Source organism: Telmatherina bonti (genome assembly GCF_933228915.1).
Source record: "Telmatherina bonti genome assembly, chromosome: 15".
In the NCBI taxonomy this organism is placed as follows: Eukaryota; Metazoa; Chordata; class Actinopteri; order Atheriniformes; family Telmatherinidae; genus Telmatherina; species Telmatherina bonti.
In genome coordinates, this window is record NC_136613.1 from 17,808,067 (window position 1) to 17,835,165 (window position 27,099).

General features: G+C 39.2%; 1 protein-coding gene across 1 annotated transcript in view; it reads right to left on the bottom strand.

Annotated features, from left to right (window-relative positions):
- The window catches only part of igsf3 (immunoglobulin superfamily, member 3), a gene marked incomplete at its 5' end in the record, with an annotated part of 79,530 nt that overhangs the window by 34,105 nt on the left and 18,326 nt on the right, over positions 1 to 27,099 (bottom strand). The window contains one exon of the mRNA XM_079253725.1: positions 25,762 to 26,142. Within this exon, the coding sequence (XP_079109851.1) occupies positions 25,762 to 26,142 (381 nt within the window). The remainder of the gene's footprint in view (positions 1 to 25,761; positions 26,143 to 27,099) is intronic.

A 27,099-nucleotide genomic window follows, 5' to 3' on the forward strand; every position in this document is an offset into this window, starting at 1 on the left:
TATGAAGAGATCTGATTGGATCAACACTCAAAGTTAAAAGTCAAACAAACAAAAGCAGCCAATCCTAACCTAACTGAGGGTCAGGCTGAAGCTGCAAACATAATGATTTCCTCCAATAGCCCTACTGACCTCAATCTGGGAAGGATTAAGAACAGCATGAGATGACATTTTTGGCCACAGACACTCAGTGTTTGTCACTTGTGAGGGCATTGTACCAATTTATTTGTCCTGCTGTATAATGAATTGCACCCATTATAACAACTGTCTATGGTTTCCTGAAAGTCACTATTTCAAATTCAGATGATATTCTGGGAAAATTCTGCAAGGATCATTGATGCGTTTCCCTAATCTTGAATGTTTTGGGGTTTTTTTACTGGCCCCAAACTCATGTCAATTTTCAGCTGAAAACAGCATAGAAAAGTAATACTCCTGCTCCAATCAGGAAATATTTTAGAAACTATATAATAATTGTGACTTTACACGTGTGACCTGCTTCTAAAATCTTACATTGTTCTTAAAGGCACACTATGTAACTTTCTGACCACTTAAAACTTTGGGTTCCTTACTGCATTGATGGCACAATGTCATTGTTATGAACATTTTCTAGAGTGGGCCCTGCGATGGACTGGCGAGCTGTCCAGGGTGTATCCTGCCTTCGCCCATAGACAGTTGGGACAGGCTCCAGCTTTCTCGCGACCCTGAATGGATTAAGCGGTTTAGAAAATGAATGAATGAATGAATTTTCTAGAGCGGTTGCTGCCCAGCAGCGTCCAGTGGCCAAAAAGCTGAATTTCTAAGCTTTTGCTTCCACGACACAAGACATGTCAACACAACGGCCATTTTTAATGTACACTAAAGCTGATTTGGTGTGCATAAGATGACATGATCGGAGTAAGAGAGGAAAGGATAAGACCAAAAGCACAGGACTAACTTTTACTCTCTAGAGAGAGATTCCAGTTCAGGTAAGATGCTAGATGTATGCTGATACAGCTGTCGATCGGGGGCGCATTGCAGAGAAAATCTGCCAAAGTTCTGAAGTATTTCTACAAGAACTTAAAATTGAGTGACATGTAAAGTAAATCATACAGGAAGTTATAAAGTTGTGAATAACAGATTGATGGACTGCCAGTTTTGGTCATGTAATGGGATTTGTTTCACCTGATGTACCAGATGGTGTGTTACATAGAACCATCTGGAAAATTGCCGCTGAAGTCTGCTTGGATAAGAAAAAAGCACGTCCAAATAAAAAAAAATATATATATATATAAACATATATAAAAGAAAAAATAACTTGGCAAGTATTTGGAGGAGCCATCTGTCTGTAACTGTCTATCAGAAACTAGCTCCAACCAATCACATCAACAGATTGAAACCAGTAGCTCAGATCCAACTATAAACATCTGGTAAAAAAAAACAAAAAAAAAAAAAAACAAAAAAAAAAAAACATATTGTTCAGAAAATACCTTCACTTATTTTCTGCTTTTTCCTTCAGTTAGAAAAAAAAACTCTCCCACTGTGACTTTTGGAGTTGACATCGCTGACTATTGTCTCAGTTCACTGTGACGGTGTGTGATACTGATTAGAAACAACTATCCATCTGCCAAAAACTCATGTCTGATTAATTCTGTCATTATGATCTGATGAATCTTTGACAAGTCCAACAGCCTAACAAGGTACAGATTTCCTGATGATGCCAAATATTTTGTTTCTCCTTTCTATTAAACATCTGAACTGATTTAATTCAAAAGAACACAATTTAAATGTCATTTAATTAAAAGAATGTAACTGTACATACTGTTACCTGGGAAAAGGCTTCCTTGTAGTACTAATTTCTTATTTCTTAAATATCTACAAAACATTTTGTATTAAATTTCACTCGTGCATTCGTTGCAACTTAATCTTGCATCATGGAATAAATAATTTAGGTTTATGATGGTAATAAAGTTCAAAGATTTGGGATCATTTTCCTTATTTCTTATGACAGTTAAAGAATTTAAATGAAGACAGAAAGAAGTAAAACTGCCAACTGAGTTTTTTTTCCTCAGTCAGACCGGTAATGATTTTGAGCTGGAGCCTATGTATACGGTAAAGAAACGTCCTGGTGTTCCTCTGCTAGTTTAACCGACACATATGCTGTCTGTTCTTTGTAAGTCTGTACAACTACTCTCTTCCTGCTTGGCCTCATCTGCAATTTTTGCTTTTATCTTCCTGTAGTCCTGATCTTCCTCCACTTTCTCAGCCCCCTGAAGTGACTGGTAGCCTTGTAAGTCCAGTCAGACAGGGCCTGGGGAGGAAGGGACACAAGGACACAACAATTAAGGAGAAATGATTTTTAAAAAATGAAACGATTAGAATAAAAAAAAAAAATAAAAAAAACATAATTTATGAAGTCTGATCTGTAAACTTTGCATGCTTGCAGCTTTGTAGCATCTCTCCACAGTGTGAGTTTCTAAACGCAGGAGAGAAGAAAGAAGCGACAAGAAATCAAATAGCAGTTTTTTGGTGAGGGAAATCTTTCATTTGTTCTGATCATTGTGTGTTAGCGTCATTTAAAGCTTGGTGGGAAGCAGTCGATGGTGAAGATTCATTTTTGTTGTCTTTATGCAAGTAAAGATGATTAGTTGAGGAACTGTTGAGAGTCACATTGCCCTTTGAACGTTATCACTGCTACAGATGTCAGCATCAGTGATGTTGGGTGATGTGAGCTGGCTTTCTGCTGTCACTACAAAACATGAGTGCATGTTGCAGCATGATTTTTTCTCTTCTCTAAAAGTTATATTGCAGTTCCAAACTGATGCAACTAACACAGCAAACAAAGTGAAAGTCCAAATACTTTTAGACTTGTATTGTATCTCACACCGAGTACAACAGGCTAGCACTACAGATGTTCAGTCACAGCTGAAGTGGCTTCTGCTTTTCAGTGGGTAATGCTCGAGTGTCTCTTTATGCACGTGTGTGTTGCTGCAAAGCAAATGGCCATTTGGCAAAGCCAGCAGGGTAATTATTGTTAATTACTCTGTGAAACTAAGAGCACTGCTAAGAGGAAACAGAGCGAGTGGGCGATCCTCAGCTCCACTTCATTTGAGGGCAGCCTCGTCACTAAGCAGACGTCACTGAACCAGGGTGGCTGTAACATATGCGGGCGTACTGGGTCACGAAGTAAAACACGGAGAGAAACTGTACCTACACCTGCCATTTACAATCTTATTATCCAATTTCATGTTGATTCACATTCTCCACTTCAGTCAGAATGAGGGGTGAAGTGGTTCAACTGGGATATTGCTTAAGAAGATGGTCAAGTTGGGGAAAAGTGACCAAAGATTAGGGGGAAGGAAAAAATAAAGAAGTAAAAAAGTGAAGTGCTCTTTTGTTTCATACATTTCATTACACACATACACACAATAACTGTCAGAAGCGGGAAGTGGAAAAAGACTATTTCAGATAAATCATTATTATTAAGTCTGTAGCCTATATATAGATAATGTACTTGTCACTCGCTTCAATACCCTAAATTCAGGCGCAAACTAACACAAATCTGTCAAACAACACATGGAGCAAGCACTTTCTCAAGAGACAAGCAAATCAAGCAGGTTCAAACAACTCGGTGCAACTGACGAGCTCAGCTCTACACACAGATCCCAAGAGCCCCCTCTTAGAACAAGGACGGGATATGGAGTGTAACAAGAAGAAAAGGGCAGTGTAAGGATAATGACTTAGAGCCACAAATAAAAGACAGGCACTACCCTTTCTTAATAGAGAACAAAGGCCTGAGGAGGGGAAGGAAAAAAAGGTTTGAGGGCTGCCATTTGGGATCTGTCCACAGCAGGGAGAACATCCATAACACATATTATCAAATGCTAACTAATTTAATTTCAGATGCACAACACTTCCTGGGCTACCCATTTTGTCTTAGATATCTCTGTTTAGTTACATGTACCATGGGTATAGCTATGAAAAACATTTTTATTGATACAGTGCAACAATTATGCAGAAAGTCAAAGACAAAATGCTTCTCACTGAAAGCCAGCCTGTCAGTTTTCCTCCTAAAATAGCAGCTGACGTTGGCAGGTTTAATCAACTGCCGCTAAGTAGCAGCTAACAGGATTCAAGGCTCATCCAAAGCATAAAAGTAAATAAATAAATAAAGTGCCTTTATTAGCAATGAAGCTGACCATGTTTTTGTTTGTTTTGTTGTTGTTTTGTTTATTTTAAGCAAGTCATCATGACTTTACTTTATTTAGTCCCTGAACTAAATGTGCTCATGGTCTTTTAGAAAATGACCTCTCCTTTAGGAAGACATTGTGCGTATTGAAAGGCCTCACTGTCTACCATGTGATAGGTTTGACTGACAATCTTACTTGCTGCACTCTTTCTGACTGTACATACCAATCTTAACTTCTGAAGCCCTTACCTTGATTGATTTGTGTAACTAAACCCCTTACAGACACTCAGTGTTATAGCAGAAAAATTAATTCATTTAATTGACTGAAAAACAGTCTGTGAAGTAGCAATGCTGACAATGCTAACAATTAGCAGGTTTTGATAATGACAGTTAGCTAATGCTAATTTTGTATCTTTCAGCCTGGATGCTAAATTACCAAAAAAAACAACAACAAACAAACAAACAAAAACAAAACATGAAAATTAGACAGCATGAATGTGTAATACGTGTATAATACAGCTCAGTATGTTTGGAATCTTGTATTGAAGTTTGTAAATGAAAGCAGTATTTCCAGATATTGAGTTAAAAACCTCACTCGAAAATAACCATAAAACTTTTAACATCTCCAAATGAAAGGGTGGACATAACTGTTTATATTACCATATACTGTAAGAAACATGATAATTAGGCAGGTGTTGTAACAATTACGGTTAATGCGCCACTACAGTAGCAGTATTTTTAACATTTCTCATCTTAACAACATACCAATGTCATGCCACACTTTCGGCTCATACATTTCTGGTTTTGGCAAGATAACATCATGTTGTGAATATTATAAGCGGTCAATGAGATAAGGGTTACCCTTTTTTACTATTGCAAACTTAATAATGATTGCAATAAACAAAATATATTTTATGATGCCAAAAAGCTGCAAGCAACTAAATGACCTATTTTAAGTCAGTCTCTTGTACGGATTAAAATGTCAAAATTGAAATAAAGTTTTTTTTACTCGCCTGCAAACACATATTTTGTAAAGCAGGCCTGGTTAGCTCCCAAACTCCTAAGTAGTGACTACAGATATTATGATACTGTTGCCAACTCCATAATGTTCTTCTTTCTTTTCCAGAAAGTCTGAAAGTGGTAATTATGTTAATTTCACAAGTACACTGCAAAAAGTTATACAGAAGATAAACCCAGTATGTTAAATAAGACCCTTCATTGTGGAATATAAAAACACAAATAAGCACATAAAATGACAACACATAATTATAGGATAACTTACATGGTGGCTGATTAGATACAGAGAATGGTACTTTTTACAAGCTACATCTTGAGCGCAACATAATTTGATGAGATGAAACTCAGTAAGGAAAAAGAAACAAAACACTGCAAGTGGTCTGTAACTGGATTGTTTCATTAACTCATGTGCAATTATTTGTAACCCGTCGGTAGCTCTCCTTTTCATAATCAGTCAATGTTAACATGTGGTAAAGCACCAGGAGGCCCACATCTGTTTAAATCCTTCAATCACTAGCATGCACAGAACTTTAAATAATCCAATAATTGTGTAAAAAATGTCAGTGTTCTTATCGAGATTATGTCTTTTCAAGAAAGATTTCTTCAAAGAAAAAAAAACAATGAATGTAAAGTCTTGCTTAAACTGAGTATGTGGAGGAATACAGTACTGTTTTAATATAAGTTTGTCATTTATGCAAATAGAATTTCTTTATAAAAATGACCTCAAAGCAGCGAATGAGGATAAAAATCAACTGAACCCTTTAGTTTATGTACAAAAGCAAACCAAAACAAATACCTCAATAGTTTGGTTTTTAAATGAGTTGAATGCCTCATAGGATCACAACCAATCAAAGAGACCTCCACAGTGTCCTATTATATTACCCCCAATCCAATCTTCTAAAAATGTGAAAGAGATGAAGCAGGGAGGGGGAGGGGGGCATCTGAAAGAGGGTGATAGGATATAGGAGTGCTCACAGATGCCGTTATGAGATTTTCCTGTGCGGAGCTGCGAGGCCTGCTGCCAGTGGAACATCACTCTCACTGGGTGTGTGTGTGGTGTGTGTGTGTGTGTCCTGTACTGAAACACAAAGGTCACGATGACAGAGGAAATGGCTCTCTTCATTTAATAAAGGGGTCTCTCAAGCATTCTTTCCCATTCCCTTACACCGTCATTCGTGTTAAGGCTGCCAGCCTCTGTCCCATTTTTCTCCTCACACAAGCTTTGCTCCATCTATTCTCCACCACAACCCATCCACGACCTCCCTCTGTCAACAGTACTATCTGGTGGGTTTTCTTTTCATTAGAGAAGTTGCTTAATTATCTGTAATTCTGCTATTAATCACCTTTATCATCCAGTGTGTTTTCTTTACAGTGACTCAAAACACAGGAAAGCATGTTTCTTCAGATAACATATCCTCTTTAACCGGTTTCTATTCTATATATCAGTAAGACAAAAAAATAGAAAGACCTCAGCGATGCTGCTGTTATTTTTTTCTTTTTTTCATCTGCTAGGCTGTCATAATGCTTAAAAAAAAACTTCTTCTCAGTGTGTATGTTAGTGCATGCAAGAGAGTCCGAGAAATGAAGGCCCCATGGCTGTAGCTCATTATACCTACATAAACAGTAGGAAAAGAAGCACATGAAAGTTAAGCAGTCCAGCTGTTACAAACCCACCCAAACACTCAGATAGTAAAGCCTGGGGGAAAAGAAAACTGCTCTCCAGCACACACAGATGAGTATAAGTGGCAGAGGTATTCCCTTCTGCTCACCCAAACATTGCTTCCAAAGCTGTGAATCAACTGCACTGGTTTACACAATCCCAAGGGACATGCAGCTTATTAGCATCAAATTTTGGAAAAACATGTAGTCAGTATTATTGTGAGATGCCGAGATGGACCATGTTTTGAAAGTATTTCATCTTAATGAATCCCAATTTTCCTGCTTAGTTTTCAAATAGCACGAGCCAAGCATCATGTGTGAAAGGAGTTCAAGAAAAGAGTGACAGATAAACACAGATCAGTCACATTATAACCACTAACAGGTCGAGTGAGTAATACTCATACCTTCATTACAATGCAATTCCCTGCTTGGAAACCTTAGGTCTTGGCATTCATGTGGATGTTCCATTGGCACACATCATCCATCCACTTAACATAGTTGCAGACCAAGCACAACCTCTCACGGCAACAGAATGCCCCAATAACAGCAGCCTCCCAAACCAGAAGACTGAGTAACAGCTTGTAGCCTGAAACACTCGTTATGACCCCAAATCACTGACCCAGTCTACAAACTCCCCAGTTCCCAATTCGATTGTGCATCTATTGAAGAAGTCTGATCCACACATGTCCCAAAGGATATGTTGCTAGACAGCACAGGACACCCACAGAGGTTACAAGTCCCAAGGGGTTGGAGTTGTTTTGGCCTCACAAAGATAGACACAATATGAAATAAGAGCTGTTTGATGTATGGCACATAATTGCCGATTGACAGAAAGTAAGTGTTTCCAGACATATTTTTGTTCAGAAATACAGAAACCATGAAATACCCTTCAAAGTTGTCAAAGGCCGATAAAATGATCCCTGTTTACGTTCAGCTTTCCTGCAGGCAGCACTTTGTCTCATTCAGGCGGTGTGGATGTTTGGATCTGTCAGTAGCTCAAATGAAAACCACAACACACCACTCTTCTGGTGTGTATCTTTTCAATTACTACTTCTATTAATATTGGTGAGTTTATTAACAGTTATCTCAAGAAATACCTCAAGTAACACTAAATCTGCACATTGACACAAAATATGAAGTAAAAAATGAAGGCAGAAGCTACTGACACTTGCAGAAAAGTTACATTTATGCTGGAGAAAGAAATTTTCATTAGCTTTGCATAATATAATTATATGTTTAATTTTATTGATAGCCAGCATGTAATTTTGGCTGTAGGTAAATTGTCAGCTTATTCATAACATAGTTCACTAAATAGTGAGTCGACTTTTGTTGTATCGGTGTTTGAATTTTTAACTGCAACTCTTCATTTACCAACATTTTGACATATTTAGTTGCATTATGTACACATGTCTTGTCAGCAGATTGCAGCTTATTAAAGCTGCAGCAAGTGTTAATCAAGGGGAACCTGTACAACTAAAGGAAGTTATTCATTAATAAAGATTTGCGTAAAGTTCTATGTTGGTGTTTTGGAGAGGGGTGTTTAAGCAGGACTACTGAACCTGCACAGATTTTTGCACTTTGGTGCCCAGAACAAAGGCTGACTTGGCTTCAGTCTTTTATCGGGTCTCCTCTCGGAGCTCTCCTGCCTAGTCTGACGTCATAACACTTGTTCTGTCCTCCTTTTTCTTTCTTTTTCTCATTTTCTATAATAATGCTTTTGTGTTTCTTGGCCAAATCAGCAATATGCAGCCATCACATGATGCTCCAAGCTGGAGTAAAATATTTGCAAAGTGCGGTTTCTCAGCCTGAGCAAGCGGTAGGGTAACGATGGCTCCAATTAATGTGCATTAAGAATGTCAGTGTGTTATCAAGACAGGTCTTAGAGTTAGTTTTAAGGTGACATATGTACTGTTATTTAATTATGTTCTCAATCGAACACAGCAAACTTGTGTAATTCAACACCACAAACACAGCAAATAAGGTCATGTTTATACCACAACAATGGTTAAAGCATTTTTGTGGATAAAACTGCAAAAATTTCACAACAACACACAAAGCAGTCTTGTCAGTGTAAACTAAAATCGGACCTTTAGGCGACGATCTTGCACTTGCGCAATCAGACCCTGCTTAACCTGCAAAAAGTAAGATGATGGTGGACGTTTGTGTCACATTTGTGATGTTGCATCTTTTTAGTTTATCTTCTCTGTTTAAGCAAAACCTGTTTCTGATAGAAAATGTATGCCGTCAGCAAAGACACAGAGGTTACATGTGCTATTTAAATGGCGTTTGGCGTGCAGTAGCTCTGTTGTTGTGCTGTGTTTCCCTGTATTATGATGGCACACACCTGGGTGTGTTAAATTGTCACTGCCTAGTACAGGCCTGGTATGTGCACTGCATTGTTTTCTGATACTATTCCCATTTTCCCCTGCATGGAGATGGTTATTATTCCACTATTGTGTAAATGCTCTTTTTTTTTTTTTTTTTTCTTCAAATATGCAAAAGACAAAGTTTTGTGTGAAAACATTGTGGTGTAAACAAGGCCTGAGGTCATTCAGCTGCTGCTTTTAGCATCAGCAGTCAATTGTTTCTTTTTTTCGTTCAACCTCCGATATCTATCCCTCTCTACAATGGAGTCAGTGGAGAGTGGACATTAAGCAAAATAAAGGCTTATAATCCAAAATCAACTCCTACTTTCTGCTACATATGACTCACCAACAGCATGAAAGTGTATCAACTTTATCAGGAATCAGATAAAAAAAAAATTAAAAAAAAAAATTAAAAAAAAAGACAATATCATTTGGTAGAAAGTAACTAATTTATCATCCATTAGCAGAAATATTCTTATAAATAGTTTGAGCTATAAAAGAAGCAGTATATTTGCCAGATCATTTAAATATTCCTTATTTGTGCCCAGGTTTTCTACTTGTGCAGCACAGGCAGAAAGGGATCACTATGACAAAAGGAGAAGGTGGGAGAGCAGAAGAAAAGAAAGATGGGCAGTGAGTGAAGGAGTGGGCTATGTTATTGTAGCAGGAGAATGGTGACTCGGAGTTAAAAGGCTGAATGTTGTGATAAGAGGAATCCGTGGTGAGGAGAAGCTCTCTAATATGAGATGCTGTTTACACAAAGGTAGAAGAGGAGGATTTAACACTTACTAAGAAGCGCACAAACATCCATGAGGTGCACGAGCTCATACACAATATGACACTACCTCTCACTGAGGCCCCAGCAAGGAAAGGAGCTTGAGTGAGTATGTTGGGAAGATGGAGTATATGCGAGAGATTAAAAAAGGCAAGGCGTGAGAGGAGGGCTAGTCAGATGAGAGGTGGGAGTATGAAAGACAAATCTTCCTAAGAATGTTTGAGAAGAGCTGTGCGCAAAGGTGTCGTTAACAGAAATTCTTTACAGTATCAAAGAGTTGCTAGTCACATCTAAACACATGAAATATCACTTCTACCCCCTGATTTAGCCCCCCACTCCTCTTTTTTTTGTTCTGTTTCTCTTCTTTATCTTCCTCATCTTCAACCCGTCTTTATCCATCTTTCCATCTGCACCACACTTTCTTTAGTATCTCCCATCTGCTTATTGACTCAGACACCATGGATTTCAGCAAACACTCTGAATCCAAGAAAACTGAAATATAAATATGGCACTAACCCTGTGTGGGTTTGTTTGTTTTCTCCATTGCTACTGTCCTGGAGGTTGTTAGCTCATGTGCATTTTGCTCCAACTGCCAACATCAGCACAAAAGACACATCCCAGAGTCATTACCACTTCTACACATAAACACACACACAGATGCTGCCATGCCATACCCGGTCCATACCTAGAGGCATACATGAACTGGAACACAACATGTGCATCCTCCTACTGGTACATTATAAACTGAATTTATCTAGTACATAGGGATTGTAACAACATATGTGCACATATTAATACTAATCAGCCCAATCCCTGAACTGCGTGTCCTGCCTCTCCCCTTCTTTTTTGGCCCCCTCTCTATACCCCTTACAGGAGCTCCCACCGTCTCCCTTCATCTCTCCTCCATCAATGCTACAGCCCCAGATGGCAAAGCACTGTGACCAATTAAGACTTCCCTGAGGATAGAACCAGTTATAGCCCCAACCATCTGACCATTTCTATGTGCTAGTGAATGTGTGTGTGCATGTAAACCTTCTAAAATATAGCTCAGCGCTTTAATCAGACTACAAAGTGCTGTTTTTTCTGCAATTATGCACACTGTCCCCCCTCCAAAAAAAGGGGCACGCCACCATACATTTTAGGAACAGTTGCGTAAACGCTTTTTTGGCTGTTGCAAATGATCAGTGAAAAGATCTCGGGTATCGTTTCATTACTGCGAGCGCAAGGCTGAGGTCAAGCATGAGGCTGGCCAGAGGTGCAGAGGCTTAGAAGCTGTACAAGTGTCGTGTCAGTGTGTGAAAAACAGTGTCCCTGAGGGAGAGTGTAAAGCGCTGCTAAGGGAGGAGGGCAGCGCTCTATCACCAGGCATCCATCCAACAGGGCAGCAGATGAGGAAGCAACTGTCTGTCTGAGCTGCCAGCACTGAGGGGATTTAGGCATATGCCAACCAGACCCACCCCTCACACAAACCCATACACACTCTTCTCTCTATGCCCGCATCCTGATGTCGCCACCCTGGCATCAGGACACAGGTGGCAGCATATGTCTGTCGTCTGCCCTGTAGTCAACTGTGAGGGGGGGGACTGGTCATGGCTCTGTAACACTGCTCACACAGACAGTTGCTTCTTACGAAAGCTTGTGGACGGACTGTGGGCAAAATTTATACAAAAGACTTTAGATAATAGCGTGTCCCTGAAAAGGGACTTCAGGGCCATCTGCTTTCTCGATGGAGCTTCCCAAAAATTAGGTTAACCTCGCAGGCGTCTCCTCTTTCAAGCTTTCAGAAAGAGCCTTCAGCTGTTTTTTACAGCCCACACTCCAACCCATTACATCAGGCGTTTTAACTAAATGTGATTCCTGTAGCAAATAATGAGACTGTTGTTTGCACACTAATAGGTGGGTGTGATGATAATCTTTAAGCCATATCAGTAAAGTCTTCCTCTTCCAGGGCTTTACTTTGCACAGCCTGTCAATAACAGAGCACACACCTTTGCTCTTCATAGACAAGTCTGTGAGGTCAGAAGAAATTTTTGCAGATATCCACACCAGGTCTTATGGACACCTCTAGATAACTATGATATGGAGATAATGGCGGGCTCTTGCACGTTTCATAAAAGCAACTCTGGAAAGAAAACAAAGCTTGAAGAAAGAAAAATCTTTGCCACAGCTTGCTACTTAATTCCATGAAATAAACAGAATGTACTCGCTATCACAGTTTCAGCTCTGGTGCGCACATGCACAACCCCTGGAAAGTGCGGGCTGGAATCAAAGGAAAGTTGTTTCCAATAACATTTTTTGAAGAAAAATAAATAAATAGATGAATGGAAATATAATCACATAAAAAAAAACTTGTGCAGCAGGTGGAAACGGTCTGTAACACTGACAGAACTCCTGCAAGCAGGCGATACAATACTGTGAACAGATCTATAACTTTTCTGTAAACACTTGGAAAATGTGACAGAAGTGCCAATATCTTTACAGGTTTTGTTCTGTGTGGAATGCAAACGAGCGTGAAAAACTTGTGGAAATGGATTGTAACGGCCAAGTCTGTTTGTCTTAAAACAAATAATCTTCTCTTTCTTTATGCTAAGATGATGTTTCAAAGCAGCTACGGACATCAAACAAATACCAAAGCTGCTTGGATGTACCCACACACACACACAAACTTACTGACTCACTGATATTATACCCTTCAAGTTCTGTATTCATGATGAATTCATATTCAAAACTGTGGCATGCTCTGCTAATCTCTCATAGAAGAGGTAGCAGGTCTTCAAGGGTTAGTACTTTGCTAAGCAAATCAAATCAACCAGAGCTACAACGTCAAAGCTACAGCCAGTCAACATAAATGCTTACAACTAAACAGACACACACACACACACACACACACACACACACACACACACACACACACACACTTTGTTATTTTGTAATCTGTGAGTTTAGAAAATCCCTTCTCGTTGGCGCAGCAGCAGCGTAGCGTAGCAGATGAGCTAAATGCAGAGCATCACTGACATCGTTCGTGTTTTTATGTGGCTAAAAATTTTAAAACAGTGCATGCTAGGAAGTGTGTCTGTAGGCGGCAAGAAAATTTTGATGCACATTTCATTTTAGTCGCCTCATCGTTGGCCCATCACAATCCCTCAGGAACAAGGCTTTTGTCACACAAACATGTGCATTAATCTTATTCATGGGCCAACAAAACTCCACTGAGTCCGATTATCCAAGACCTAATCTGAGACCAGCTAGTCCAAATCATATTTAGGCTAATTGTGTGGGGTGGTGTAATAAGACCTTTGCTATCATTTTGAGAGGCTAAAAATACAGATGCAGTAAAAAAGGGAGGCTGCTTTTTCATTTCTAGAGCACGATGCTGCTGCTAACATAAATATATTTGCAGGATAAGATGATGATCTAACTATCTTTATGTTTTTATATATATGGAATTAGGAGGAAGCTTGTCCTTTAACGTAAATTGAATGTGCAAATAAATGGCGAGCTAGATATGATGACAAAATCTTTCTGTTTGGAGCTCTGCCTGGTCTACAGCCTAAAGCCAGTTTGAGCTATCAAACATGAACACAAATAGCAAAAAAAAAAAAAAAAAAAAAAGGAAATTTAATTATAAAAGAAGCTGATAGGTGTTGGTAAAGCCAGAATGAAAGGTAATGTAGAAAATGTAAGTGTCACAGCAAGGAGAAACCAGAGATAAAATGCCCCAGTCACATAAAGGCCCATACTCCCAATCGATACCAAGAGACACAGAGCTACAGCATCTCTTGTCTATTCATCTTCCCTTGCTCTCCTTCACCTTGCCCAAGTTGTGTTATTTTGTGCATTTTAATTTGTCAACACAAGTCTTCATTCTTATATCTTCTCTAAAGTGGTTTTCTGTTGCCAGATTTTCCTCCCATTTTTCTTTTCCTATCTTTAATGAATCACTGGTTTAGTCTCCATTCCTGATCTTTAATCACTCTCATACCTTTTTACTCTAAGAAAACTCAAACAACTATATTGACAAAGGCAGCTGGGAGCCAAGGCGGAGACCAGGAATCAAATCTGGAGCTTTGGATTGATGAAGCAAGCAGCATTCAGATTTGAAGACAGCACTAAGAATAAGAGAAGTGGGAGGGGGTCTCCCTCTGTGTCACCCAATAAAAAAAGACAGAATGTAGGATGACATCTCCCCATTTACTTCATCTCATTAAGTGAAGTAGAGGAGTGCAGCTTGGCTGCTTTGACTCCCCTGTGAAAAGAAAAGTAGTGGAGACTCACAAATCACACATGTACACACTCACAATGCTGAGCTCAGCAGAACAATGATTCAGCTACTCTAACTGTAAGTTTAGCCGGGTGCAATCTTGGTCTCTCATGAAAATCTGCACAAACAGAAACATGTACACACCGCTGATAATTGCATTTTGACCTTGGTTAGGCAAATTTTCAGCTCGCAGTAGGTGCACACTTTCCTTAGGGAAAAGGATCCCTTCTCTCCTCTCAAGATGGAAGAAAACAAAATATAGGCCATAGATACGATGTAATTGAGTAGAGTGACTGAAAAAAGCCTGCTAATTTCCAGCGGCTTGTTCTGAAAACGATTTTCAGAACACTTTTTTTTTCCTTAATTGAAACTCTCCAGTCTCATCTGTACTTTTTTCTCTCTTTTTCTTTCTCTCTCCCTTTCCTCAATTTGTGCTGGCTAATTGCATTTTAGAACTTGTATGGTGGTTGGTAACGACATTAACCTTAAGAATCACATCAGGCAGAGACTATTTAAAATGCACCCCCATCATGGTGGTTGTATTGTGGGCAATGCCTTGGGGATGTGTAACCAATCACACTGGAGTGAGAGCAAGAGCCCATCATTTATTGGTCGCACGCTCTATTCAGCATCCCTCCACTACCTACCTCCCAGTACTGTCACTTTACTCCCCATTTTTCTTTTATCCGACTTCTACATGTCAGCCTCTTCATACAATCCATCTCACTTTCTTTTCCTTAAAACCTTGCTGTCAAACTTTTTTCTAGCTCCACACATCCAAAATGGGCCCTCTCTCAAAAAGTGGTAGAGAATAAAGAAAAAGAACAAGAAAACTATTATTAGAACTAATAAAGTCTTCTGTTCTCTAACATTGCTACTATTTACTTCATGGACAGGGAATGGACGACTACTGCCAAGCACTGAGGCTAGAATATGTATCTGCCAGCAAAATGACTCCTATGGTGCGTTCTGTAGCAGCAAGGGTACATGTGAGCTTCATAAGTTCGATCTGTGTGTATGAAGCCAGGGTTTGTTGTTCCGTTAGCTGTTGGACATGCTAACACACAGGCTGGTGCGTAGGACAGGGACAACCATGATGGTCATGTCAGGCTGTTGTCCTTTTTTTCTGCAATCTGATGTGTAGGAAGAAGTTAAGCAGGCGCACACACGTACACAAGTGTACAAACAAGCACAGAAACATAGACTCAAGTGCAACAAACAAAGCTTAGCAAGCTTAAACGGAACATACCGATATTGTAACATCTTGTAATTTGATGTTGTGTTGCCAACATCCAGGCAAAGGTTTCTTGTCTACACAGAAAAGGGGTCAAAACTAAAGCAACACTAGTAGCTAACAGAACAGCTTGGATGAATGTGTTCAATTCGAGGCCTACACCAGATGAGGTAACAAAAAACAGTAAGAAAATACATAGACCAATCAATTAAGTAGATGAAACAGAATGGTTCTGCACCAGTACTGTATCTTTTCTGTTTCACTAAAAGCATTTTCTGCACTACTTCAAATGCTGTGCTTCTTGAGGGGCTTCTAGAGGTATACCTTTGGTACTTTTTTTTTTTTTTTTGTTAAACATCAGTTATCATGAGTAGCTGTGCCAACAGGAAAAGCTGTTTATGTGGGAGCAGGTGACTGAGCTTTCCAAAATCCAAACCATGTCTGGAATTCAACCCCCTAAATCCAGACAAGTGGCGGATGTAAGACAGCAGCCAAATGGAAAGCAAGGAGAAGGACATTTATACCACTTCACCCCCTGATCTTCACAGAGAATGTAGGATCACTGGTAAATGAAGTGGATAACTTTAAGGCGACAAGGACACTTGTCAAAAGGCTGCAGCAACTAAATTTGACTCCAATGTCTTGCTAACCCGTTTTTAAACGGAGGCAGCAAACAGACAGGTAAAGTAAAGGATGGGGGATTGCAGAGCTTGTTAATGACATATGAGATCATCTTTGACATGCTATAGAGAAGAAACATCTTTTCACTATAAATAAAATGTTAACTTTAAGTTCCCGTCCTTGTTATTTACAGAGAGAGTTCACACGTGTAAGCTGCTGATGTCATCTGCTCAGCTTTTCCCTCGATACAGAGCACATCACATTCAAGGTTGTGACTTTAACTATACTTCCATCTCTACCACACTTCAAACTTTCCAACAAATTACCAGCTAATTTTATTTTTGTTACCTTTTCTTTTGTTTTAGCCACTTTTCTTTTAAAAAAAAAAAAAAAAAAAAAAAAAAAAGCAGGCTCCTGCAATCTTTCTCTTTGATGAGCTTAGAAAGAAATATAAAATTACTGACAGCATGTAACTATTGCAAGATAAGATCCATTTTTGCTTTGGGCAAATAGAAGTTTCACATTTGGTGGGATCATTGTGCTGCTGTTGTGGAGGAGAGGCAAAGTGATGCAGATGAAATCAGAGAATAAACCCATTGTTCGAGTGGTAGAAGAGTTGCCTGTTGTGTTGTGACCGGATGGAAGCTGAGAATGAAGCTGCATTGTATGTTCGAACCAGAAGTTCCGCCTTGAATTATTTTTACAACCAAAATTCACTTAAAAGTTGACGCTGAAGATGCAGATGGTGCTGTAGCAACACCGTTGTATCGATGCATTAGTTTAATCGATTAAAAAATAATGTCATCGATGACATCCTTAATGGTCGACTAATCGATCGTCGATTAACAATGCCCATCCCAATTAACGGGAGAAACAACTGCACTGCCTCGCTGATGATGAATGAAGGATGAAGAGTAAATGTCACGGTGTACTTGGGCAAGTCAGTGTGTGCAGCCACACACATTTGGACACAACAACACACACACACAACCAACCAGGAAACACAGGAAGCGTTTTAAACTGAAATCACACACATCGCCTTTTCTTCACAGAGATAAAAGACGAGCATTATGAAAAATTTTCATTGTCACCAGAAACAAAGTGTTTCTCCCTGGTGGTTGTAACCAGCTAGAATCCTGTGCATGAGGAGGAGACAGAGATTATTGTTAATCATTTTTCTGTTAGTCATTCATTAGACAGATCTACTTCAGTTTTGTTATGAAAAAAAAAACATGCAGAGGAATATGATAAAATTAGTTTTAATATTTACTAAAGAACAAAGGAAATGTGATCCTTTCTATTTATTTTGACCACCGGTGGTTATTTTCATCGCACAGGATTTTGAGCTGTTCTGCTTTTAATTATCCGTCATTCTGGGTCAGATAATGTGGAAATGTTCTGTAAAGGGAGGTATGCAGAGATGGATCCAGGCTGGATTTTACATCATACTGCACTTTGTAGAAGTAAATGTCCAGTTAAAGAAGTGCACTGAAATCAAAACAGCTGGAAGGCTTTTCTGCAGGGAAACTTTCAGCAGATTTGAAGAGAAATGCACTCGTATCAACCACGTGCATGCTACCGCTATGTGTGAAGCAGCACATGCATGTGGAAAGAAGGCAAGATTTATACAGTCATGGCAATCTACATTATTTACTCCGAAGCTAAAACTACAAGCCAGCGCAGATCAAGCCTCCCTCCTGCTGAAGCAGGCTTTGCCTTTTGTGCTGCAGGTGTCGGGCGTTTTGTTTTGGTCTTTTTTGTAACCCTGTTTTGTGCCACACCCACTGCTAGACTTCATAAAACAAAAAGATACAATTTATAGGGTTTTTTTTGTTTTTGTTTTTTTTTTATCCAGTGACTTTAGAAGTTACTTTACTAAAACGCTTTCATTTGACCTTCCAGATGTTACTCCTATCCGTTACATTAACTGATCACTCTGATAGATCAGCTGCTGTGTGAAGTCCTTCTGTTATCAGATCTAAATACACTGATGGCATACAAAATTATATTCTATAGGCTCCTGCATTCAGTAATGTCTGCCTCAGGAAAATTTCTGTCACTCTGGGAACTGGTGTTAAATGGAATAGGCCCATGTATGAACTTTATTTATTTATTTATTTTTCTTAAAGCAATTATATGATTACTTTAATCATTAATTACTTACTCTTAATATGCTGTAACTCTGTTACTTTTGAGGAAGTAACTAGTAACTATAACTGTTTACATGCACAACACTTTTTATATTCATGAGTTGCTCTCATTTTGACAGATTTAGTTCTGCCTTTCTCTGTGCATCTGAGAAGCAGATTAACTTGTTCCAGAAACCTGCTCTTTCTATCTCATACAAATTTAATTAACTTTAACATTAATATGAAATCATGTTGATTACCTGATGAACAAAAGAGTAATATTCCTTCGCACTTTTCGCTCCATCTTGCTCCTCACTGTCTCCTCAGGAAATGAACCAGTGCTTTGGCAATTACAGGCTTAATGGGGTTTACCAGCTACATGCTAAATTTGCCATTTTGCTTTTTTAAAGCAATGTAGATATAAAAATTTTAAAGCTTTATACTGAGAACAACTGCCTGTAGCAACTGGAAACAAACCAGTTAGCCCTCCTACATTTCCACAGAAAATCTTGGGAGAAAAAAAATTATTAAAAAGTCAGGCCCAGCCTCCTGTATTACATAACAAAGATGTGCCTGCATCTCTGTGCCACGCTTTAATTTAGTGGGCATAATCCAGATTTTGTAGCCTGATAGCCAATTATTCTTTTCAAATGAAAATGATTTCAGCAATTCCCCAAGGCTTTTTAAGCACTTAAATGCCGAACTGAACTGCATTTTCTCTGGATTAATCCAAGTAGAGTACCACAGAGGGAATAAAAAAGGAAAAAGATGGAAAAACAAGCTCTTTGGCTCGTCACTTGCTTTAAAAAGAAGAATCTTTGACTTACAAGCAGAAACAGGAATCATTATTCAGGCAATCACACCCACACTGTATGCTTTAATGTGATAGACAACACAACGCATAAAAGCACAAAGTAAGACACTACGGTGTCCAGGTGCACCTCTGAAACTGTTATCCACCTCAGGCAGTAGGTATTAAGTTTCACATTAAAACCCTCCAGTGCTCTTTGCGCAGAAAGGTGACACTAGATGAAATGCGCCATAGCAAGTGAGCCTTAACCCAGTATTCATGGCACAAATTACTGCATACACTTCTACCCCACCACCTCAAAAAGACAGAAGTATCCTGCCTGCCTCTTATACTTATTTTCCATATTTCCTTCATATTATTTGCTGTTTAATGCAGTCCTTTAGCAACACCCTTGAAACACAAATCCTCAAAGACAGCAGCAGCAGCAAGGGGTTTCTTTTAATATAGCAGAGTGTGCAAATTAGAGAGGAGCCATGGCTGATGAATGGACACAAACCCATGGCAGAATGAAAGGCAGAAGAAAAGGGAAAAGAAGAGGAATAGGGTGTATAAAAGGCTGGAGGACAGGGTATTGTTTGCTAGCAATGGTTGAAGGAGGCTTGCAGCTGCCCAGGGATTACACATGGACTCAAGTCATGGCAGGGAGAAAAAAAAATGGGAGACCCTGCTGTGCACCCCTGACCTACGAAACTGGGTTAAGAGGTTAGAGACACAGAGAGAACCTCAGATAACAGTCCCTCAACACCTCTGCTCACACTAGGTCTAGCTCTCTCTCACACCCAGATCTATAAATACTATGTGCTATCAGCAGCGCTGTTTCACAGTGCCCTGCAACCAAGCCCTGCCCCACATTCAGCTCGCACTGCACATATTAGAAATCATATCTACTGAAGTCCTGGAAACACTCATTCAGTCCATTACCAACTCTATTGATCTGTTATGCATTCAATTTCTTTTACTTCTAGCAAGCAAACCTGCAGCTGGTGAGTGATGCTGGCTGAAAAGAATGCTGCGTTTCACAGCTCAAAATGCGACACTATGACTTGGAAACTCTGGGACACAAGTGATTGTAGCTCCAATTTTCAGCCCATAAGCATTTGGTTTGAGCCTTGGCCTTAAGAGGAAGGTCAGCTATGTGAAGAATAAAGGCATGAAGGAACGAAGGGAATGGAATTCTCTGGCTATGACAGCTGTGGTTGCAGTGCTGCCTTTTGGGTAGATCCCTGTATGGCTCTGAAAACGAAGGAGTGGAAGGAGTGAAACTTGTGCTACTGTATGAAACAGTCCCTTATCCTGCTAACACACAGGATATGTTACAGAAACAGCCTGAGGCAAGGAATGAATAGGCAAGGGAGGCGGGGGGACATGTGTGCATGTGGATTATGAGCTTGGTTTCCCCAGTTGGGGGAGTTGGGATTGTGTGAAAGTAGACTGACATTAACAGATACTTTATGTAGTTTTGAAGCTGTCAAATCCTCCCAAAAGATGAGAGCAATGTGGAAACGTGTGATGAGAGCCATTTGTCTGTCAGCAAGATCACACAAAAACTGCCACAATGAATTTTACAGAGGCAAAGGCGGGGGAAAAGAAAGGGCCGTTAAATTTGGGTGCAAATGAAATGCTCCATTGAATTTGGCAGGACACACTCTCCAAGTGTTGTCTAGAAATATACGTGAGATGATCTTCATCTATCACAATAATTTATCTAATTTTTACACAAAAACCTACAAACCATCATCAAAAAGACGTGACCATTCTTATGTGGGAACCTATAGCCCAATTTCCCACACCAGGCTGTGCTCAGTACAGAACAGGTCAGAATGTATTTTTCACAAGGGTAAGGGGTCTCATTCATACTGAAGTGACCCGAAAGGGTAGAACTTGAAACTGTTTATTGGTCAAAACAATTGTCCATTTCAATGCAAGAAGAACAGAACTATGTTCAAATATACTGTGGATGTTTTGTTGTTTAAAGGCACATGTCTAGAGAGATCATGGTTTACTAAATGACACGAGCTAAGGATGCACAGATACCGATACTGGTATTGGTATCATTGCTGGTATCAGTATCGGCTTAATACAAAGCATGTGTACTCGTACTTGGTATTAATAAAAGTGTACCGATACCACAACTGATACCCGATACCACATTGGTCAAACCAGCGCAGATGTGTTTGATGACATGCTTCGGACATGTTTTAAAAGAAATACAGTGGGGTTCCAAAGTTTGGGCCCACCTGGTAAAAATGTATTTTAATGTGCAAATAAGGAGCTTTAAAAAGATGGAAAATCTCAAAAAGGCATCAAAGTACAGTTCAGACCAGGGGTCGGCAACCCAAAATGTTAAAAGAGCCATATTGGACCAAAAAACCCAAAAAACAAATATGTCCGGAGCCGCAAAAAAAAAAAAAAAAAAAAAAAAAGCCTAATATAAGCCTTATCATGAAGGCAACACATGCTTTATGTATCTATATTAGCTATATTAGCCTACTATCAAAATGACTAAGTTGGCTACAAATACATAATGAGCCTTAATGATAAAATGTTTATTTTCCCCGCTGCGCATCCTGTAGAGAATGAGGCACCACGTGACTACTCTGTTGTACGATGCCGTCTCATGTTTAACTTCATTACTATATTGATAAGTTATGTTTCGTTGCTTTGATGAAATTTAAAAAATGCAATATAGAAATCATATTTTTTTAATGTCATTTTCATTTCTAGGATTCGAAAAAAAAACAACAAAATGGAATGTGCATAACGCGCCCCTTATCAACAAACAGAGCACAATAAAACGCTGCCTGCATTTATAAAAAATAAACCAATAAATCAAATTAATACAGTTTGATTACTGTGCAAATGCCAAGCAAGTCAGTGCAAGGGTAAAACACAACAGCAGGATACTCTTCTCTTTTGACACGCAACCAACGCAACTATCCTCCGACCTGAGCAAGTGTCATTCCAAATATATACTGACAAAAATCAGAAATCATTTTATAAAAACATCCACTTTGTTACTCAATATGTGTGTATGAAGGATTATGTTCTTACTCGTTTAATGTGACTTCTGTTTTCGGACATCACTGGTCAGCTTCTCAACATCGGACATGTAAGATGTAACTTGTGCTGAATTAATGTCCTTGATTTGCTCATCGGTAATGTTGTCTGTCATTTTAATGGTCCTTTCCTTCACTGTCTAAGTGGAGAGGGGCATGTCTTTGATTTTCTGTATTATCTCGGTTTTGTTTTTGAAGTTAGCAAATACGTGTCCTGATATGTTGATGACTGACTCCTTCATGTAGTCACCATCTGTGAACGGTTTTCTACGCTTTATTATCTCCCGGGTTGCAACAAAACTTGCAGCAGTAGTGGAGTTTGGGGATGCAATCCACTTAAATCTATTTTTGCGCTTCTCTAATTTCTCTAAGTAATGCAATCACACTTTTTGTGTCACTCCCAACTAGGTACTGGCTGCAAATGTAGCATGCTTTCCCTGGAAATGTCTTTCCACATTACTCTTTTTGTTATTTGACAACATCTCGCTACAGAGCGAACATTCAGGCAATCCTTCCGCATTGGCAATGAACGCAACTGATTTGGTCCAAGAAACGTTGAATCCTCTGTTCTCCTTGGTTATTTTTCTCTTTTTCCCTTTGGGATCCATGGTGCATCACACAGCCGCTGTGTGTTGTGGTGGCACCTGCCTCCTCCCGCCCTGCTGATAGGCTATGTGTGTCGCAGGCTATGACGCAAATCTTCCTTGACAGAAATGTTGAAATTTAATATTTATTCTACACATTTTTACAGCATTGGAAAACGTTAAGAATGTTTGTGTCATGTTTGTCCTCCTACAGAACCAGATCAAAACAAAAATATAGATCTTTTTCCATTTTTTTTTAAAAACATGTTTTGAAAAAGCTCCAGGGAGCCACTAGGGCAGTGCTAAAGAGCCGCATGCGGCTCTTGCCGACCCCTGGTTTAGACATTCTTATAACATGTCAAAAAAAGTTACATCTTATTTCCATCATTTAAACCTTCAAAATAACAGAAAACCAAATATGGTGTCTGTAAAAGTTTGGGCACCCTGCAGAGTTAGTACCTTGTACGCCCCCAATTTGACAACAGAAACCTGACAGTGTCCTAGATTGTTTACAGTTAGTGTCTTGAAAGAGCAGGTGATGTCAATCTCAAAGGTTTTAAATGCTCAGACTCATCTAACCTTACCTCAACAATTGGCACCATGGGTTCCTCTAAGCAGCTGTCAAGAACACTGAAACTGAAAATAGTTGATGCTCACAAAGCAGGAGACGGGTGTAAGAAAATAGCAAAGCGTTTTCAGATGCTAATATCCTCTGTTCCGAATGTAATCATGAAATGGCAGTCATTGGGAACAGTGGAAGTTAAAGCAAAATCTGGAAGACCAAGTAAAATATCAGACAGAACAGCTCGCAAGACTGTAAGAAAAGCAAGTCAAAACCCAAGTTTGACTGCACAATCCCTCCAGGAAGATCTGGCTAATACTTGAGTTATGGTACACCATTCCACTATAAAGAGGTACTTGTACAAATATGGCCTTCATGGAAGAGTCATCAGAAGGAAACTTCTTTTATGTCCTTACCACAAAAATCTGCATTTGAAGTTTGCAAAGGAACATATAGACAAGCCTGATGCATTTTGGAAACAAGTTCTGTGGATTGATGAGGTTAAAGTTGAACTTTTTAGCTGGAATGAGCACAGGTACATTTGGAGAAGAAAGGGCACACAATTTAATGAAAAGAACCTCTATCCAACTGTTAAGCATGGGGGTAGATCAATCATGCTTTGGGGTTGTATTGCAGCCAGTGGCACAGGGAACATGTCACGAGTAGAAGGAAAAATGGATTCAATGGGATTTGAGCAAATTTTGGATGTTAACCTAATGCCATCTGTGAAAAAGCTGCAGTTAAAGAGAGGACGGCTTCTACAAATGGATAGTGATCCTAAAAACACCTCAAAATCCAGGGTGGATTACATCAAGAGGCATGAACTGAAGGTTTTGCCATGGCTTTCACAATCTCCTGACCTCAACATAATTGAAAGTCTATGGATATACCTTAAAAGAGCAGTGCATCACAGATGGCCCAAAATCTCAAAGATCTGGAAGACTTTTGCAAGGAAGAATGGGTGAAGATACCTCAAACAAGATTTGAAAGACTAATGGCTGGCTATAAAAATTGTTTACAAGCTGTCATACTTGCCATACAGCGGAATGGAAGGTACTAACTATGCAGGGTGCCCAAACTTTTGCAGAGGCCATTTTTTTGTTTTCTGTTATTTTAAAAGTTAAAATGATGGAAATAAGATCGAACTTTTTTTGACATGTTATAAGAATGTCTAATCTGTCATTTGACGCCTTTTGGAGATGTTCCATCTTTTGTTAGCTTCTTTTTGGCACATTAAAATAAATTTTTACCAGGGGTGCCCCACTGTAAATGCCTTGAATGTTAAAATATGACATTTTTGGTTACACTAAAAGCTATATCTTTGTTTCAAAACCACACATTTATAGTTGTACTTAGATAAATGTGCCAAATCAAAATAGAACTTGTTGAAATTGTTAAATCTGTAAATTTATTATATTTGTATTAGTGAGGTAACTTCAGAAAGGTTGGGTAATTTATTATAACCTAATAAAATCTTACATAATTATAACAGCAATAACAAGCATTGTCACAAAAATGTTCACATAAACAGATTTGGTATTGGCAAATATCAGTATCAGCAGAATTTCACATTTCAGATATCTGTATCAGATCAGAACTCTCAAAAAGTAGATTGGTGCATCCCTACCACCAACCCTCCCGAGTCTGAGCCCTCTGGTGGAAATATGCAGTTAAATGTAATTGACAAAGTCCCCACGTCAAAACGTAAAGTAAAACTTTGCTTGTAAATATACATATTACTATTTCTACAAAAATGTAATGTTGCATCCTTTGTCTACTATAGTAAAATGTGAAACTGTTACATAGAATGAAACTATGCAAGATCATGAAGCCGAGGTGTCCAAAGTTGGCCCTAGAGGGCCACAGTCCTGCAGCTTTTGGATGTTTCCTATCCTGTTGCAGCACATTTGAATCCGTTAATGGGTCAACCATTGGCAAAAACTGGACAACAAGCTTTTGAATTCAGCCATTTCATTTAAATCAGGCATGTTGGAGTAGGGAAATATGTAAAAACTGCAGCCCTCAAGGACTGACTTTGGACATGCTTGTCATAAAAAAAAAAAAAAATAAATAAAAAAAAAAAAGTACAATTTGCACATTGTACTATCTCTACACCATACAAGAAAAATATCTTTTGTGTAAAATGTCAGTATGGCAATGTTCAGCTTCTTCATGCATATACCGAGGTGATGACATCCACAGTCGAAATGTCACCATGCAGATCCATTTATTATGTTTTGCCACCATTGATTTAGATTTTATTAAGAGAAAGAAGGGTTTGAGAATTAATCTGTGAACAGTAATGAAAAATAGAAAGGATGAAAGAATGATGAAAGATAGAACTATTTTCCACAGTCTTTTCTACTTTACTGCTGTGATCTCATCTGCAGGTTAGTTAAGAGTTAAATGCACATTTAGATCTGTATTGAACTGAAGTTGTATTAAGAGGTCATGATTGGTGTCTTTCTGTGTTGTGTTTAACATTTTAATTGTCTATTGAGTGTGTGCATATTAAGAGACTCACCAGTGAGGTTGGTGCGTGCACTGTAGGATCCCAGGTATTGCCCATCTGTGTTGGGTGTGTAACACTCAAACAGACCCTGATCACTGCCCAGCACTTTGGTGATGTGGAGCACAGCAGAGTCACGGCTCAGCCTCTCCACAAAAATCTCCTTAGTATTCACCCTCTGGGAATACAGAGCAAAGGCATAGTTTGACTGAGCTGTGCTCACAATGCGAATCTCCCGCTCCGGTGCTGATGCCAGGTACATGGACCACTCAAAGTCCTGCTGCACTCCTTCTTTGTAGCCCGTCACGTTGCACCAGATAGTCACATGGGAGCCTTCGGTCCGAATCAGCGGTCCACTCTGCACTGTTACCACTCTCTTAGCCACAGCAACACCGGCTGCAGGAAACAGAGGGAGGTGAAAAGGGGGTGTGGGGTGGTAGAGAAAGCAGAAAAGAAAGAGATAACATGGGTTACAAAAATGCACTTTAAATATTTAGCACCTGCAGAGTTTATGCACCTTACATCTCCCAGGAAACATAAAAAGAGCTTGACATGTGCAACTAAGCCTTCTGGGGAGGCCTGACTGTGGCGGAGGTGTCCTCATACGCTGACACAAACACAGCTTTTAAATACCACTTGAAAACATCACTCTAACTCTTGAACAGCACCACTATTACACAAACCCACACTTTAGCCCTTCACCTTACGGACAGCACTGCAGCTGTACTACACCGAGGTTACAGGCAGCCTGGGATTAAGGTGAGAGCTGCTAAAAACACAAGCCTGTTGGAGACAGTAAGTGTTCTACGATGCAGAGAGTACTGGTTATTTGAAATGGATAATAAACAGTATTTTGCCAGCTGCATTCTTACTCGATACTCCTTGTCCCGATTGAGTCTAAATATAAACCATGCAATGGAGCCAGAACCATAAAAATCTTACAAGCTTACAAAGTAGACTGCTATTTGTTGATAACATACTGGTTCATACATGTACAAAGGAGGAAACATGGTGAGAGATAAAAAAAAAAAAAAAAGCTCATTTAAGAAATGCAAAACACACAACACTCGAAATGCAGTCCACCCACAAGAGAACACTGACAAGTTTTTGTTCCAGCTGTTGTTTTCATCTAACTTTCAGCTATTTGCAGTTAAAAAAACATAAGCCAAGACTCCAGAAAAACACAAAGGTAAACCTTCAGAACATTTTTTTTATCCTAAGCAGAATGAACAAGTAATCCTCAGTGGTAATACAGTGTTTTAAAACAGTTTGTGGATTGAAGCATGAACATGTTCTGAGCACTGAAACAAACTGTAGTGTAAAAGCCCCTCTGAAGAGTGATCATTACAAGCC